At 37.8% G+C, this 17,331-nt stretch overlaps 1 protein-coding gene across 3 annotated transcripts in view; it reads left to right on the forward strand.

Moving 5' to 3' along the window:
• MICU1 (mitochondrial calcium uptake 1) overlaps positions 1-17,331 on the forward strand; it is a 224,013-nt gene that overhangs the window by 171,029 nt on the left and 35,653 nt on the right. For all 3 annotated transcript variants that reach the window (XM_057531159.1, XM_057531157.1, XM_057531158.1), the window contains 2 exons: positions 11,736-11,873; positions 16,472-16,580. In XM_057531159.1, coding sequence (XP_057387142.1) covers positions 11,736-11,873; positions 16,472-16,580 — 247 coding nt within the window. The remainder of the gene's footprint in view (positions 1-11,735; positions 11,874-16,471; positions 16,581-17,331) is intronic.

Genomic DNA, 17,331 nt, shown 5'->3' on the forward strand with positions numbered 1-17,331 from the left:
TCTTATCTCCTAAAATTGGAGCTTTTATATTTTTTTCCAATAGATAGTCTTTCTGTTTTCCAAAACTCTTGTGATCTCATGAAAAGAAGAATGTCCTTGAACTCTGAATAATGTTGGGCCTCAAATCTCAAAGGAATATATAGTGCCAAGACTAAGGTTTTTTTCATGTTGCTGTGATTTAGAATAAAATGGTTGTTGAAAGCAGAAATTGGATATGGTAAGATCTACTGCTTGCTGAAAGAGTTACCTTAGAGAAAAAAATAGTTTGAGACTAACGTGATATAGCGATTCCATGTGGAAACACTAACTTCATAGATTGATTGGAATATTAAATAGCTGTTAACTTTGCCAGAATTTGGGGCTTGTTCATATTGATCAAGGTCATATCTTAGGAAAAAATAACCACACAAATTTTGTATAATTCAAAATGCTGTGTGAGTTAGTGTATGGAAAGCACTTAGAACAGGATCTGGCACATAATAAGTGCTATATAAGTATTTGCTATTATGAATGATAGAGAATGGATTATTCTTTAACAACCTGAGGAATTTTTCTAACTAAGTCCTTTTAGGCCTTCTTTTCTTTGGAACTGAACTATTTTTTTCTTGCTTTCTCCATCACTCCATAGCTGATTATATACCTTTAAACAAAAAAAGGAAGTTTACTGGAGTGAATTTCCTTGAGCTTATTCCCTCAATAAGGAGAATTGGGTTAAGTTAGGCTTAAATGACCCCATTTTAGTCTAAATTCCCAAACATTAAGACTAGTTTAAAAAAAAGTCAGCAGACTGGAGGATTTTACTTTACTTTACTTTAATTTAATTTATTTATTTATTGGGGTTTTTTTAAAGATTCCCAGTTGATTTTATTTTTTTAATTAATTTTTATTGGAGTATAGTTGATTTACAATGTTGTGTTAGTTTCTGCTGTACAGCAAAGTGAATCAGTTATACATATACACATATCCAATCTTTTTAAAATTCTTTTCCCATGTAGGTCATTAGAGAGTATTGAGTAGAGTTCCCTGTGCTATACAGTAGGTTCTTATTAGTTATCTATTTTATATATAGTAGTATGTATATGTCAATCCCAATCTCCCAATTTATCTTTTCCCCCCCTTCCCCCTCGTTAACCATTGGTTTGTTTTCTACATCTGTGACTCTATTTCTGTTTTGTAAATAAGTTCATTTGTACCATTTCTTTAGATTCCACATATAAGCAATATCATATGATATTTGTCTTTCTCTGTCTGACTTACTTCACTCAGTGTCTGGAGGACTTTTTAAAACAAACTTAGCTTTTGTTCTGAGGATTTAATGACTTTCATTGATTGACACTGAGGAATATGTTTTAATATTTTAGGTTACGTTTCCTTTTTTTAAATGAAGAAATGATAAGTCAATACTTAATTAGCCTCTTATCTAACAAGGAAAGAGTTGCTAGATATAAACCAGTGAAACAAGTTGCGGAGAGAAAGATCCATGCGTTTCACCACAATAAAGATTTAAAACTTCTGTACATAAAACGGACTTAAGCAAAATTAAAAGATGGGCAAACTGGGTAAAAAAATTTATACTGTATTAATTAAGGGCAAATATTTTTAATCTTATAAATTAATGAGACAAATATCCGCACTTCTGTAAGTAAACAGGCAAGGAACATAAAAAATTCAGCGGAAGAAATAGAAATGAGCAGTACACATGTTTGAAAAATGGTCAGCCTCACTAGTAATCAAAGAAATACTAATTAAAATGGGTTACCATTTTTATTCTAGCAAAGATTTTTAAAAATTATACTTGATATTGTCAAGGGTGTTCTACTATACTATTAAGATTATAAATTGATACATCTTTCTGGAGATCAATTAGGCAATATATATCAAAAGCATTCAAGAGTTTATACCTACCATTTTTTTTTGAAACATAGCTTGAAGATATCTCCAAGTGATTCTTTTTTTTTTTTAATACATTTATTTATTTATTTATTTTTGGCTGAGTTGGGTCTTTGTTGCTGCTCCGGCTTTCTCTAGTTGTGGTGAGCGGAGGCTACTCTTCATTGCAGTGCGCGGGCTTCTCATTGCAGTGGCTTCTCTTGTTGCAGAGCACGGGCTCTAGGCGTGTGGGCTTCAGTAGTTGTGGCTCACGGGCTCGAACCCGTGTCCCCTGCACTGGCAGGCGGATTCTTAACCACTGCGCCACCAGGGAAGCCCTATACCTACCATTTTTACACACACTAGATTGGCAAAAAACTAAAAGTCTGACAGTACCAAGTACTGGTGAAGGTGTGAAGCAATGGGAGCTCTTATACATGGCTGATAAAAGTATTGGTGTGATTCTTTTGGAAAATAATTAGATATTATCTTGATAAGCCAGCAGTTCCACTTCTAGATATATACCCTAGACTTGGAACTCTTGTTACTGTTTCACCAGGACACTGGTATAAGAATATTCATAATAGCATTGTTCATAATAGCAAAAGGCTGACAATAACTCAGATGTCCATCTATAGGAAAGCTGATAAATACTGGTATTTTCAAATAATAGAAATCTATAGTAGAGTAAAAATGAAAGAAGCATGCTTAAATGTAGCAACATGGATGAATTCTAGAAATATAATGTTGATTGAAAAAAAGCAAATCGCAGAAGAGTACATCCAGCATGATACCATTTTATAAAGTTCAAAAGCAAGAAGAAATAAATAATATTGTTTAGGGACACACACGTGTTTTAAACTAAACAAAAATAACAAGACAATAGAGAAAGAAGTCCAGTGGTGGTTACCTCTTAGGGGAGGCAGAGGGATGAGCTTCAGCTGTTCGTTCTAATGCTTCCTCCCTCAGATTAGTGGTAGGTTCATGGGTGGTTTTTTTTATTATGCTTCATGACTTGTCTATTATATATATTATTTTGTATATGTCAAATACTTCATAATAAAAAATTGTAAGAGCCTATAGATTTTTATTTCATAATTCATTTCTAGAGATCAACTCCAAAATAATGATGAAAAAATAAATACAGAAAAAGTTTATCCCAGTGGTGATATTTATTATAACCAAAACTTGAAAAAACCTAGATGTCCAACACTATTTTTTATATCCTGCTTTGTTCAAAAATGATCTAAGAAAGGCTTAAAGAATACATTCAGTGAGACAAAAAATAAAACTTGCTGAAAAATGAAAGTTAAAAGATGGAAGAAGGTTGGGACTTCCCTGGTGGTCCAGTGATAAAGAATCCACCTTACAATGCAAGGGATGCGGGTTCAATCCCTGGTCAGGTAACTAAGATCCCACATGCCACAGGGCAACTAAGCCCATGTGCCACAACTACTGAGCTAGCACAACTCAGCTAGAGAGCCTGCGTGCCGCAAACTACAGAGCCCACGCACCCTGGAGCCTGTACGTCACAACTAGAGAGAATCTGGTGCGCAGCAACAAAGAGCCCGGGCGCCACAACAAAAGCTCCCACATGCCTCAACTAAGATCCCGCATGCCAGAACTAAGACCCGATGCAGCCAAAGATAAATAAAATAAATAAATAAATGAATAAATAAATCTTTTTTAAAAAAAAAGATGGAAGAAGGTTGAGAGAAAGCCAGGAGTAAGATTATCAAAAATATGTCATAAATCCCTGTTTTTATTAGAGGGGGGCCACAAACTTGACTCTAAGCTTTTAGTAACCAGGATAAAAAAGGAAACATGATTGTTGGTACCTTTAAGATAAGAAAACAAATCAACTGTTTTGATTGAGACCAGAGAGAAGTTTCTCCCCAGATTAACTGTGTGAGCAAGTTATTTAACTTCTCTCTGCTTTTGTGTCCATGTCTATAAAATAAAACAACAACAGTAATAATAATAATACCTGTTATATAACATTGTGAGGATTGCATAAGGTAAGTTCCTAGGACAGCACCTGGCAAGTTAATAAGAACTCAAATATGTTACTGATTAGCCATATTTAATGACATTCTCGGGAGTTCCCTGGTGGCCTAGTGGTTAGGATTCTGGGCTTTCACTGCTGTGGCCCGGGTTCAATCCCTGGTTGGGGAACTGAGATCCCACAAGCCTCAGGTGAGGCCAAAAAAAAAAAAAAAAATGACATTCTCGAGCATATTCTTACAGAAATCAATATCATGGAAGTAGGTATTAAGGGAGAAATGGAGAGGTAATCCTTGCCTCAGATAGGAAATCCTCTCAACAGTAGGACAGAGTGCTGTGAATTAATTTTCTGGTGTTCTGTCTCTGTTCACTTGCTACATATTTATTGAGCACCTCCTTTATGGAAGTTTTCTGTCTAGTAATATATGGCCAGATTACAGGACTTATTAAGTTGTTCTGCTTCAGCCACCTCTAAGTAGTTTAATCTTGAAATTATTCTGTTGTGTTGAATAATAAATAAAATTTGTTGCATTCACTTTTTCTGCTCTTCAAATATGAAAGTAGTATTCTGTAAACAGAGACTGGCCAAAAGCAATTATGAAAAGCAAAGTGAGACCTAGTACGTTGAATTTAATTAATACCTACTAAGAACAGAATAATCAATTGAGGTACTTTCCTGAGAAGTGATATCATGGTGATAAGAATATTAATTGCTACATTTATTGGAATTCTAACTATGCGCCAAACTCTGGACTAATTTCTTTACATACATTATCCCATTTAATCCTTACAGCACTTTGAGGTTGTGAATATTATCTCTATTTTTTAGTGGGAAGATTTTGAAGCCTTAGAGGGAGTAAGTCACAGCAGCAAGTATGTGTTCAAGCTGAAATTCAGACCGAGGCCTTGCTGATTCTAAAGCCTGTATTCTTAGTCATTTAAATATATTACCTTGTATGGAATGAAACCCAAACTTATCAAACCTTGAATCCCTTTGTTCCAGATTTAAAATATTTTTCTCCAACACCCTTAGTCAAATATGATGATGTTTATTATCCTGTATTAACTTCATACATCAGTCTTGTTATCTTCCTAATTTTTACTATCAGACTGGAAAATTAATCTTTTCTGGTCTGTGTGATTGGTACACATGTCTTTTAGTCACTTGATTTGCTCTCCAGCATGAACTTTCTTAATTAAGTGAGATAATCCTATATTACTGTACAGGATTGAAATTATGACTATACACAGCTGCCTGCTCTGTTTTCAACCCCAAGGCACTGACTCCCCTCTGCCTGTTTATCTTAATTTTTTTATTAATTAATTAATTTATTGCATTGTTTTGGCTGCACTAGGTCTTCATTGCTGCGCGCAGGCTTTCTCTAGTTGCGGCAAGCAGGGGCTACTCTTTGTTGTGGTGTGCGGGCTTCTCATTGTGGTGGCTTCTCGTTTGTGGAGCACGGGCTCTAGCCACGCAGTCTTCAGTAGTTGCAGCGCGTGGGCTTAGTAGTTGGGGCATGTGGGCTCAGTAGTTGTAGCTCACGGGCTGTAGAGTGCAGGCTCAGTAGTTGTGGCACATGGGCTTAGTTGCTCCGCAGCGTGTGGGATCTTCCCAGACCAGGGATCGAACCCGTGTCCCCTGCATTGGCAGGCGGATTCTTAACCACTGCGCCACCAGGGAAGTCCCTTAAAAACCATTTTAAATGGAAAGAATCCTTGGATTTGAAGTAGAAGAGTCAAGCAGCTTAGTTTGGTAATCTATAACCTCATGGTCCCAGATGCTAATGGATTGTTTTGGTCCTTGCTCAGGGCACTGAACCATGTTGCCTTCATTCCAAATTGTAGGCCTTCTTCCTTAGCCAAAAGACAATCATATTAGGGTTGACAGTGAAGATGCATCTTATAATTAAAGATCAAGAAAATTCAGGCTCCAAGCAGTTTGACCTGGGGCTCTCTGATGTCCGTTGCCAATTTTGTAGAAACATAGATTTCATATTCAAAGTGTGGAATGTATGTTATGCTCACTGGGTGGTTTGCAGTAGAGAACTTTGCCTGTAATCATTTTTCCTCCTGATGGGCAAAACAGTTTTTCTGAGACTCCTGGTAGTAGCAGCAGTGACATGGTTCAGATCTCAAAAGCCAAGTACTGTCAGATTGAAAAACATAGATATATTCAGCTCAGTGGCTTGAGATTACTATGCATTACTTGAATCATACAGTTCAGAAGCTAGAAAAAGCCTATGAAGAAAATTATCATTCTGAAATACTTGTAAAAGGGCAGGATTTACTCTGAGGGATAGAGTCTCCTGAAACATAATTTTGTGAAAGAGAATAAGGTTGACGTTTACATTTGTTGAAATATATTAACTTCAAAACACTTTAATAAATCAAGACCCACTTGCAGATACTGATTTCTTTTTCCTTTTACTATTTTTCTAGTCTTATTTTGGCCTTTGTTTATAATACATGTTTTCTTCTCTTCCTGACTTCCCTTCTTCCTTAAATCATTTCATCTCTAGATGCTAATGGATATATAGACCATCTGTCCTTCCAAAAAGCTGTTCTTTCTCTCAACAAGGGGCAAGGGTGGGAACAAGAAGCCAGGAAAAATCTTGCAGACAGTCTTTTGGCTCCTCTCCTCTGACCCCTCTTTGCCTGCCCTGCAGCCCCCTGGGGAAACAACAGGGAGCCAGCAGCTTATATCCATTTGAGAAAGTGGCAGTGGCACAGAAGAGAAAATGCTAAGTTGTTCATTTCTCTTCCTAGACTCAAAGAAGCAATGCAGATGGTGAGTGGTGTGCTGGAATGCACACGTTCTATGCCACAAGATCCAACAGAATGGAATTTCTTTTTTTTTTTTTTTAATTTTATTGAAGTATAGTCAATTTACAATGTTGTGTTCTTTTCAGGTGTACAGCACAGTGATTCAGTATTTTTGCAGGTTATACTCCATTATAGGTTACTACAAGATAATGGGTATAATTCCCTGTCCTATACAGTATATCCTTATTGTTTATCTATTTTATACATAGTAGTTTGTATCTGTTAAGCCCATTCCCCTAATTTGTCCCTCCCTCCTTTCCTCTTCCCTTTGGTAACCATAAGTTTGTTTTCCATATCTTTGTGTCTGTGTCTGTTCTGTATATATATTCATTTGTATCATTTTTAGATTCCACATATAAGTGATATCATACAGTATTTGTCTTTCTCTGACTTATTTCACTAAATATAATGTTCTCTAGGTCTACCCACATTGCTGCAAATGACTATATTTCATTCTTATTTTTATGGCTGAGTAGTAGTCCATTGCATATATGTACTACATCTTCTTAATCCAGTCATCTATTGATGGGCACATGAGTTGCTTCCATGTCTTGGTTATTGTAAATAGTGCTGGTATGAACATTGGGTTGCATGTATCTTTTGAATTCGTATTTTCATTTTTTCCAGATATATATCCAGGAGTGGAATTGATGGGTCATATGATACTTCTATTTTTAGTTTTTCAAGGAACATCCATACTGTTTCCATAGTGGCTGCACCAATTTACATTTGCACCAATAGTATAGGAGGAGGGTTCCCTTTTCTCCACACCTTCTCCACCATTTATTTGTAAATGTTTTGATGATAGCCAGTCCGACAAGTGGGAAGTGATACCTCATTGTGGTTTCAATTTGTGCATTTCTCTGATAATTAGCAGTGTTGAGCATCTTTTCATGTGCCTGTTAGCTATCTGTATGTCTTCTTTGGAAAAATGTCTATTCAGGTCTTCTGCCCATTTTCTGATTGGGTTGTTTGGGTTTTTTTGATATTGACTTGTATGGACGGTTTGTATATTTTGGATATTAATCCCTTGTTGGTCTCATCATTTACAAATATTTTAAGTTTGATTAGGTCCATTGGTTGTTTTTTTTTTTTTTCCCCTTTGGCCTTAGGAGACTGATCCAAGAAAATATTGTTACAATTTATGTCAAACTGTGTTTTTTTCTGGGAGTTTTATGGTTTCAGGTCTTACGTTGAAGTCTTTAAACCATCTTGAGTTTATTTTTATGTATGGTATGAGGGAATGTTCTAATCTCTTTGTTCTCCATGTGTCTAGTTCTCCCAGCACCACTTATTGAAGAGATGGTCTTTTCTCTGTTGTATGTTCTCACCCTCTTTGTCATAGATTAGTTAACCACAGGTGTGTGGGTTTATTTCTGGGCTCTCTATTTTGTTCCATTCATCTTTACGTCTGTTTTCATGCCAATATGCTGTTTGGATTACTGTAGCTTTGTAGTATAGTCTGAAAGAGCAATGAAAATTGTGGGTGGTGTCCTGGAACACACACATTCTGTGCCACAGGATCAAACAGAATGGAATTTCTTGTCATTGAAGTGGAACTTAAGAGGCTCAATCAATATTTGGTAAATAAAATACAAGCCAATCATATGAATTGCCTCCAGATATACAATTAGGAGCTTTCTACACTGTGATAATTTTGCAATAACCTACGTCTTTCCCCAAAGACCCTCTCATGACCTTGGGAATTACATTCATATGGTGCCACATGATATCGAGCTATTGCCCTTGAAAATTTAGCCATAATGCAGGTCCTTGAGAAACGACTCTTAAAGCTCCCTAGCCTAGTAGGTCTTCAGTGCTGCCCCAAATCAAATTACAGAGGAGGTAGTAAACTTTGAAGTGGGCTATACTGCATGGAGCTGAGTTTTATAGTTTTTAAGCCGTTTCAGGTTCCAACCACATCAAAATATTAACAATAATAATAATGATAGAAAAAGATAAGTCTGTGTTTTCAAAGAACATTAGTAAAAATGCTAATTCGAGCACTGGAATTGTTACTTGGTGATGTCCACTGGAAATTGTCTTTACTGCCTTTGAAACATAGCAGAGGTGAGGTTTTATGCACCTGTGGAGAGCAGATGAATGCAGTCTTTCATAAGCCTCGAGCACACTGCTGCTGCTGTCAACGCTATGAAAAGAGACATTGCAACCTTGAATCCATCTTGTAGGATACAGCTTAACTCATCTAGTTCAAATGTATGGGATTTCTCCACAGCTGCGAAATCTTCCAGTTAAGGGTAAAATGAGCACCCTAAATTGTTGAAGCCCAGGACCATAGCTTTGCTTCGCTTGCTTTAAAGAAGCCCAACTTTGGCCGGGGAATCACATTTCACTGAAAATCTGATTTAAACACTGCAGATAGTACTCCCATTTGCAAAAATTTTATCAGTCCTCCATTTTGTTTCAGTATGGTAAATTGAATCATAAATCAAACTTAAATCCTGAAAACTTCTGGTACTGTCAAAAATTAATCAGCTCTGTAGAAGTGATGGTATGACAAACATGAAATACTGAGTGGTTGAGTTAAAAGTGAGGCTTTCACTTAATATTGATGAAGTTGATTTCTTTGGAAGTAGTTTTGCTTCTCAGTCAAATATGATTAAATCCCATTGCTTTATAAGTTCATCCAGAACAACATAATGCTATCCTATAGGATGAATATGTACTACTGCTTAAAAGGAGGAAATAGTATGATATTGAGATACAGTCTTTGGATCCAGATAGAGCCGCGTTTGACTCCAAGCTCTAACTTCATGTTCACTCAGTTTTCTCATCTGTAAAATGGAGCTCATAATATCTACTCCACAGGGTTCTTACAGTGATTAAATGAAAGAATATATGGGTGAAGTACCTGGCTCGTAGTACATTTTCAGTAAATGATTGCTGTTGTTAAAATGTAATTTTTTGTCTTGCTCATTGACATAGTCTGACCGGTGAGGAGACAAATTAAGGTGTATATCAACTTACCAAACTAACCAAGGAAATAAAAACATAGAGGGGAATTCCCTGCCGGTCCAGTGGTTAGGACTCTGCACTTCCACTAAAGGGGGCATTGGTTCAATCCGTGGTTGGGGAATTAAGATTCTGCATGCCGTGTGGTGCAGCCAAAAAAAAAAAAAAAAAATTGAGAGAGAATTTCATTCTTAACTACATACTTCCTTATTTTGTGTCTTATGTGTAAATCTTATCCTGTTACTAGATGGTGAAGTTCCTAAGGACAGAAACTGAATCTTCTACTTTCCGGTACTCCACAATGACTAACACACTGCTAAACAACTAGTAGACATTCAGGAAATGTTTGTTGACATGACCTTACTTGGCCATGTCTTATGTCTATATATAACCCTCTTAGGAGAAGAGGATTATGCCCTGCCACATAGGAATCTGAAAGTTTCCTGGTAACTGATATTTTCCAATAAAACCATGGGGAAATTCTACCATCTTGAAATCGTTTTGCTTTCTAATTGGTTTCTGGGCCCATCTTTAGCCATTTTATTATTTATGCATTTATAAGTATCATTAACACTGCAGCTGGCATTGAGATAACTTTCTTCTCTCCATTTTTATTTTATTTTTATTTTTTTAAATTTATTTTATTTATTTATTTTTGGCTGTGTTGGGTCTTTGTTGCTGCGCACGGGCTTTCTCTAGTTGCGGTGAGCTGGGGCTACCTTCGTTGCGGTGCGTGGGCTTCTCATTGCGGTGGCTTCTCTTGTTGCAGAGCACAGGCTGTAGGCACCTGGGCTTCAGGAGTTGTGGCTCGTGGGCTCTGCAGTGCAGGCTCAGTAGTTGTGGCGCACAGACTTAGTTGCTCCGCGGCATGTGGGATCTTCCCTGACCAGGGCTCGAACCTGTGTCCCCTGCGTTGGCAGGCGGATTCTTAACCACTGTGCCACCAGGGAAGCCCCTTCTCTCCATTTTTAAATGAAAATCTTAGTTTTCTGATATCACTTAGATTAGCTAGAGGTCCTTTATACTTAACCTTTCCATCTGCATGTTTAAATACACTTCATGATTTTTTAGTAGCTTTATGATATGTATGCATGTCTAATTGAGGCATCCTACACTCTATACATTTTTTTCAAGCTCTGTTGTTGTTCTAGCATTTGATTACCATTTTGGGGGAAACCTGAAAACACTACTCTTCTTTGAAATGCTTAGAGATCTGAATGTATAACAATATTAAGTACAGATCAAGGAACTGATAAGACTTTTACATATGTATAATTGATCAAATTTGTAATAATTAGCTTTTAAGTTTTCTCTGAGTAGCAGGGACATGGATGATCCAGAGAGCACTTATTACTAATACTATTACTCATGAATTTGAATGGAGTTTTAACATTGTTTTTATTCCCACAAGGAAGCTCCTGATCTAGAAGGTATATAAGATGTTATAGCAGCTCTTTTTATCCGTGAGGAAATTGAGGCTTAGAGTAGTTGGGTAACTTAGTGGCAGAACTGGAATAAGAACACAAATCTTTTGGGCTTCCCTGGTGGCACAGTGGTTAAGAATCCACCTGCCAATGCAGGGGACAAGGGTTCAAGCCTTGGTCCGGGAAGATCCCACATGCCACAGAGCAACTAAGCCCATGCGCCACAGCTACTGAGCCTGTGCTCTAGAGCCTGCAAGCCACAACTACTGAGCCCACGTGCCACAACTACTGAAGCCCGTGTGGCTAGAGCCCCTGCTCTGCAACAAGAGAAGCCACCACAATGAGAAGTCTGTGTACCTCAACGGAAGAGTAGTCCCTGCTCGCTGCAACTAGAGAAAGCCCGCGCGCAGCAACAAAGATACCAACACAGCCAAAAATAAATAAATAAAATAGATACATTAAAAAAGAACACAAATCTTTTGTTTCTGACTGATTTTTTTAAATCTTGGTGAGAATTATAGTTCAAAATATGGTCCCAGCCATCAGCTATTCTCTGCCATCCAACACAGTTGATCATTCCGCATTCCATGTCAGAGTACTTTCCATTTGACCCCATGAACACTCTTTCTGTTCCCTTCCCAGTTTGAACGCCATGACCCTGTGGATGGGAGAATCACCGAGAGGCAGTTTGGTGGCATGCTGCTGGCCTACAGTGGGGTGCAGTCCAAGAAGTTGACTGCCATGCAGAAGCAGCTCAAGAAGCACTTCAAAGAGGGAAAGGTAGGTATCTTTGCCTAGAGGAAGAAAAGGAACCGTGGGAGCATATTGTTATTGCAAAGGCACTAACATAATGAGAGTGAAATAATGACTAATTATGACTGATTTATCTCTGGTACCTGAAAAAAAAAAAAAGAGCAGTGAGCGAGGAAGAGGAGAGAGCCCCAAATGACCCCAGGTTTTTTGTTCAGACCATGGGTGGCACCATGAACTGAGATTGCAAATTTAAAGAGACAGGCTGGTTTACAGGGGGAGATAAAGAGTTCACCTGTAGATATCTTGAGTTTAAGATGCCTGTGGACTATCCAAGCAGAGATGTTTAGCAGCCAATTGGATATTCAAATCTACTTGAGAGGACTGAGATAGATTTGGGAATCATCAACACACTATTGGAATTAAAACCACAAGAATGGATGAAGTTGCCCAAGGAGGATATTAAACAGAAAAGAACTATGAGCCAAGGGCAAGATCAAGTAGAACACAAACATTTAAAGAGCTCCAGAATGAAATCTTGAGGAAATGGTTAGAGAAATACCTAGAGGAAGTAGTGAAATCAAAGCCAAGGAAGAAGAGTGTTCATGAACTAAGGGATCTACAGTGTCATATGGGACTGAAAGGGTCCAGTAAAATGAGATGATAAATACCCATTGTTTTTGGTAAAATGATGACCTTTGGGAGAGCTGTTTTATTACAGTGGTCCAATTGGAAGGTATATTAGAACAAGAAGTAAGGAAGTAGAAAAGAAGGAAAGAGGAAGGAAGAACGGAGAGGAAGCTCCAGAAAGAAGGATTAGCATATGTTTAAAACTCTGAGGCAGTGTATTACTCTGCTTAGGCTGCTATAACAAAATACTACAGACTGGGTGGCTTAAACAACAGGAATTTCTTTTCTCACAGTTCTGGAGACGAGAAGTCCATGATCAATGTGCCAGCAAACTGGGTTTCTAATGAGGGCTCTCTTCCTGTCCTGTAGACAGCCATCTTCTTGCTATGTCCTCACATGATCTTAGTGTTTGTGCAGAGAGAGCATGCTCTCTAACGTGTCTTCTTATAAGGACACTAATCCTATAGGATCAGGGCCCCAGCCTTGTGATCTCATTTATCCTTAATTATTTTCTTAGAGACCCCATCTCCTAATATAGCCACAGTGGGGGTTAAGGCTTCAGTGTGTGAGTTTGGGGGGTCGGGGAGACACAAACATTCAGTCCATAACAAGGAGGAAAGATGAATCTGGCATGTGTGAGGAACTAAAAGGGGACTATTATGGTTGGAGCATACTAACAAAGAGGATAATGGTCTGAGGTGAGGTCTGAGAGGGAGATGGGGGCAAGAACATGCAGGACCTTGTAGGTGTGGAACAAGTTGGGGTTCTATTCATAGTGCAAAGAGAAGCTGTTAAAGGGTTGTGATCAGTGAAATGGCATGGTTGTGTGTATGTTTAAAGAGATGACTCTGGTTGCTGTATGAAGAGTAGTTTGGAAAGGAGCAAACGTAGAAGCAAAAAGATTGAGAATAAGATTATTAGAGATTTCAGGAGATGATTGGGCCTTTTTTGAGCAGCACTGAGATTAGAGACCATGGATTTGTGATGACACTTGTCAACACTGCTCTGTGACACCCTCCAGAGCTGTACCTCGTACAGGAAGAGGCAGATGGTAGAATTGAGTCCGCATCTGGGGTTTTCCAGGGGGTGGGATGAACAAACTGAACCAGAAACTAGTAAAGAGGCCAGATCTCTTAAAGATCACACGCGCGTGCGCGTGCACACACACACACACACACACACACACAGAGCAATGCAAGGGCTAGAACCCAGATCTCATTCTTAATTCAGTACCCTTTCCACCTGACAACAGTTAACCATTTGGCCGTGACTGGGAAACTGACCTGGCACTAAACATGTTCCATGAGGGATTGCCAAGGTAGTGTGGTGTGGTAGACATGGAGCTAGAAGATGAGTTCAAGTCCTACCTCAGAGATTTCTGTGGACGTTAGACAAATCACTTAACATTCCTGGCCTCATGAATTGAAGAGCCTTGTCCTAGATGCAGACTCTAAGCTTTAAAGACTCAGTAACTGAAAATAAGAAATAAGATTGCTAGTGCTTGTCTCAGTTTTCTTCGTTATTAGTCTTCGTGTAGGAAATCTTGCATGAATAGTATCGCCCCAAGTTGGTGGAAAACAATTCTTATCAGCTAGACTTTTTCCTCCTTGTCTTGGATGTTGAAAAGCTGAACGGACCTCTGAACAGGCTGTGGACTGCAACTGAGAACAGGCTGGATTCTGAGAAAAAGTGTCAGCTTCTCAGTTCAGTCCAGCCCAAGGTGTTCCCTTGGCTGTGGAGGAAGACTCATTAACAGAAAGTGACAGAGGACAATGCTTTTCTCCCAGAGAGAACTCCTACACTACCTAGAACCCAGCTCATATCTGTTGGAAATTGTAATTCAGAAAATTAATTGCAAATACAGGTGGATTTTATAGGGAACACTCCTTTCTTTTGACCAGACTTATTTTTAAAGTTTAGTCCAGGCATTGATTTGACCTTAAAATAATTATATATCATGATAGGCTAATTCATATTTTGTTGTGAATTTATATTTAAAAGCAATAAATTGGTTGTTGGAGACATCTCCCTTAAAGGAATAAAGTATTTTAGCTTTGGCAGGAGTCAATTTAGGACCTGAAGACCTTGCAAAAGAGCCCTGAAATGAAAGGACAGATTTTGTCAGATGATGAAAATCTGGGGTGCTAAATTATTTCTGGCCCAGAATTTCTAACCTGCCTTAGCAGGGAGATTGAGATTGATTTTACTCTCATGTTGATTAAATAGTTTGTGAACACAGCAATTAACTAAAATGAGAGTTAATGAAGGGCCTTTGCTCCTAAGGTTACCAGCCCATCTCTCTGGGACCATTTCCCATTATAGGGGGATCACTGTCTGCTTCCTAATTGCTTCTTTTTTTCCACTTTGGATTTGTTAACATGAAAATGTGTTTTCATTTGGCACATGTTAATCATTTTCTCTGTGGGGTTCTGTACAAAATATGAAACCAGACCTAAAAGATTGAAGGTCCTAATGGTGGTATTAAATAAATATTTGTGTATTACTTTATGACCATGCAGTGCTTCACAGCCATTTTTCTTTTTTGTGTTTCTAACAGCTTTGTTAGATCTCATTTTGCCTTTGAAAATACAGAGACAGAGAGAAAGAGAAATTAATGATCCGCCCAGAGTCTGGACTAATAAAATCCAAGGCTTCCTATTACAGATCTTGTCCCTTCTCTAGCAAAATTCTATTTCTCCTAACCATACTCTTCCTCTAAAGCAGTGCTTTAGACCTGGTCTCCCAGTAGGCTCGCTTGGGGAATTTTTCACAAATGTGGTGTTGGAACCCTCTTCAAAGTAACTGAATCAGAAGCTCAGTGGGTGGGAAATGCTTTATTGGAGCAAGACAAGCACAGAAACATCTCTGAAAAGGTACCCAAGAAATTGGTGACAGTGACCACATGTAGGGAGGGAGACTGGATGACAGAGGGAAGGGAAGAATTACTTGGTACTGTGTAACATTTTGTACCATATCCATATATTACCTGGTGTAAAAATAATTTAAATGTTTTTGAAAACTAAGCAGAAAATGGAGCAGATGAGAGATTAGATTGGTGAGAAACATAGCATATAAAGAAGAAGGAAGGAGACTTATTTTTTTAATGGGCCACAGAGGGAGCTCAGGCAATTAGATTGATTCTTGGCAGATGGATTTGCTATGACCAATTAAAAGACAAGGCAAGGAAACATCGTTACAATGTGTTTGTACTACCTATGGCCTGTCAGCACTAGATATCTGGCTTTAGAGCTGACTCCAGAGGAAGCCAAATTTTCCTTCCCCCTCTTCTCATTCTACTATAACTGCTTTTTATTTTTTAACAGTTTTATTGAGGTATAATCTGTATATCATAAAGTATATATAAATTATTTTAAGTGTACAATTCACCAATTTACCCATCAATGATTTTTAGTAAATTTACAGAGTTACGCAATCATCACTGCAATCTAGTTTTAGAAGATTTCCATCACCCCAAAAAGATCCCTCATGCTAGTTTGCAGTCAGTTCCCATTTCCGCCGTAGCCTTACACGACCATAAATCTTCCTCTGTTAAATGCTGAAACCGTTCCCATGTATATTACTGACTTTGGTGGTTCTTCAATTAGCTTAAGCCTCAAAAAGCTTGACTGGCCTATGAGTAGATTATTAAAATGAAAGTCCTGATGGGTCTTACTTGTTATGATGTATAACAGATCAAGTGGCTACAGCTCATTTAGGAAGTGTTACAACAGATATTGTGACTAATTGGAGGGTATAGTTAGAAATATTTTCTTTAAAGATATCCAGCCATAACTTTAAACAGCTTCATGTCAAATTTTACATATGAGGGGAAAGCAGTTAGCCAATGTGCGTTTCTCAGGGTAAAATACCAGAGTTTTGTTCCCCTGTTGTGTACAAATTTGACATTCCTTGACTAATTTGTTGAGTCTCTGTTCTAGACATAGCATAAATTTCTGATTTATAGGCATGAATAACTGCCTTCTTCTTTCTTCTTTCAGGGTCTGACATTTCCAGAAGTGGAGAACTTTTTTACTTTCCTAAAGAACATTAATGATGTAGACACTGCATTGAGCTTTTACCATATGGCTGGGGCATCTCTTGATAAAGGTAATGAAACCCAAAATTTTTTTCTTGAAGCTATAAACACTGAATCTGTAATCTATTAGGTGACTACCCATCCTTAACAGTAATACGTGAATTTTTCTTGACATTGTTTTTTGATTTGTTTTGTTGACACTGTATGAGCCTTGCATTTCACCCTGAGAGGCCAAATTGAGCAAATATATTGTCTTGTGCTAAAGGCTATATAGTCAAGGCAGATTCCCATCTTTAAATGATTAGTCTTGGAAACAGGCATCTAAGCTGAGGCACAGTGAATGAAATTCAGAAATTCTCTCTTTAGAGCCAGAGTCATGACATATATAATGTGAAGGTAAAGTTGCTGTTCATTTTAATTCATTCTTTGTTGAGAAGGAATAGTTTGGTTTGTTTTTCATGTTAAAGTTTTTGTGTTTTTCTTTAAAAGATAAAATCATGATTCTGAAAATAGCACCCCCTATTGGCTTACTTCATACAAATTCAGTTCCAGCTTGTACAGTCAATGTGAGAGAGCAGAGGAATTGAAAACAGTTTTTTCCCCAATATTTTATTATGCAAAATTTCAAACATACATAACAGTTGAAATAATTATTCAGAGAACATCCATATATCCACCTCAATGAATATTTTGCTATATTTCCCTGATAGAATATCTATGCATATATTCATCCTTCTGATTATCAATCTCTCTTATTTTTTGACGCATTCAAAGTTAAGTTAGAGACATAAGTACTTCACTCCCAAATACTTCAGCATGAAT

The sequence above is a fragment of the Balaenoptera acutorostrata genome, chromosome 16, assembly GCF_949987535.1.
Source record: "Balaenoptera acutorostrata chromosome 16, mBalAcu1.1, whole genome shotgun sequence".
NCBI classification, from domain to species: Eukaryota; Metazoa; Chordata; class Mammalia; order Artiodactyla; family Balaenopteridae; genus Balaenoptera; species Balaenoptera acutorostrata.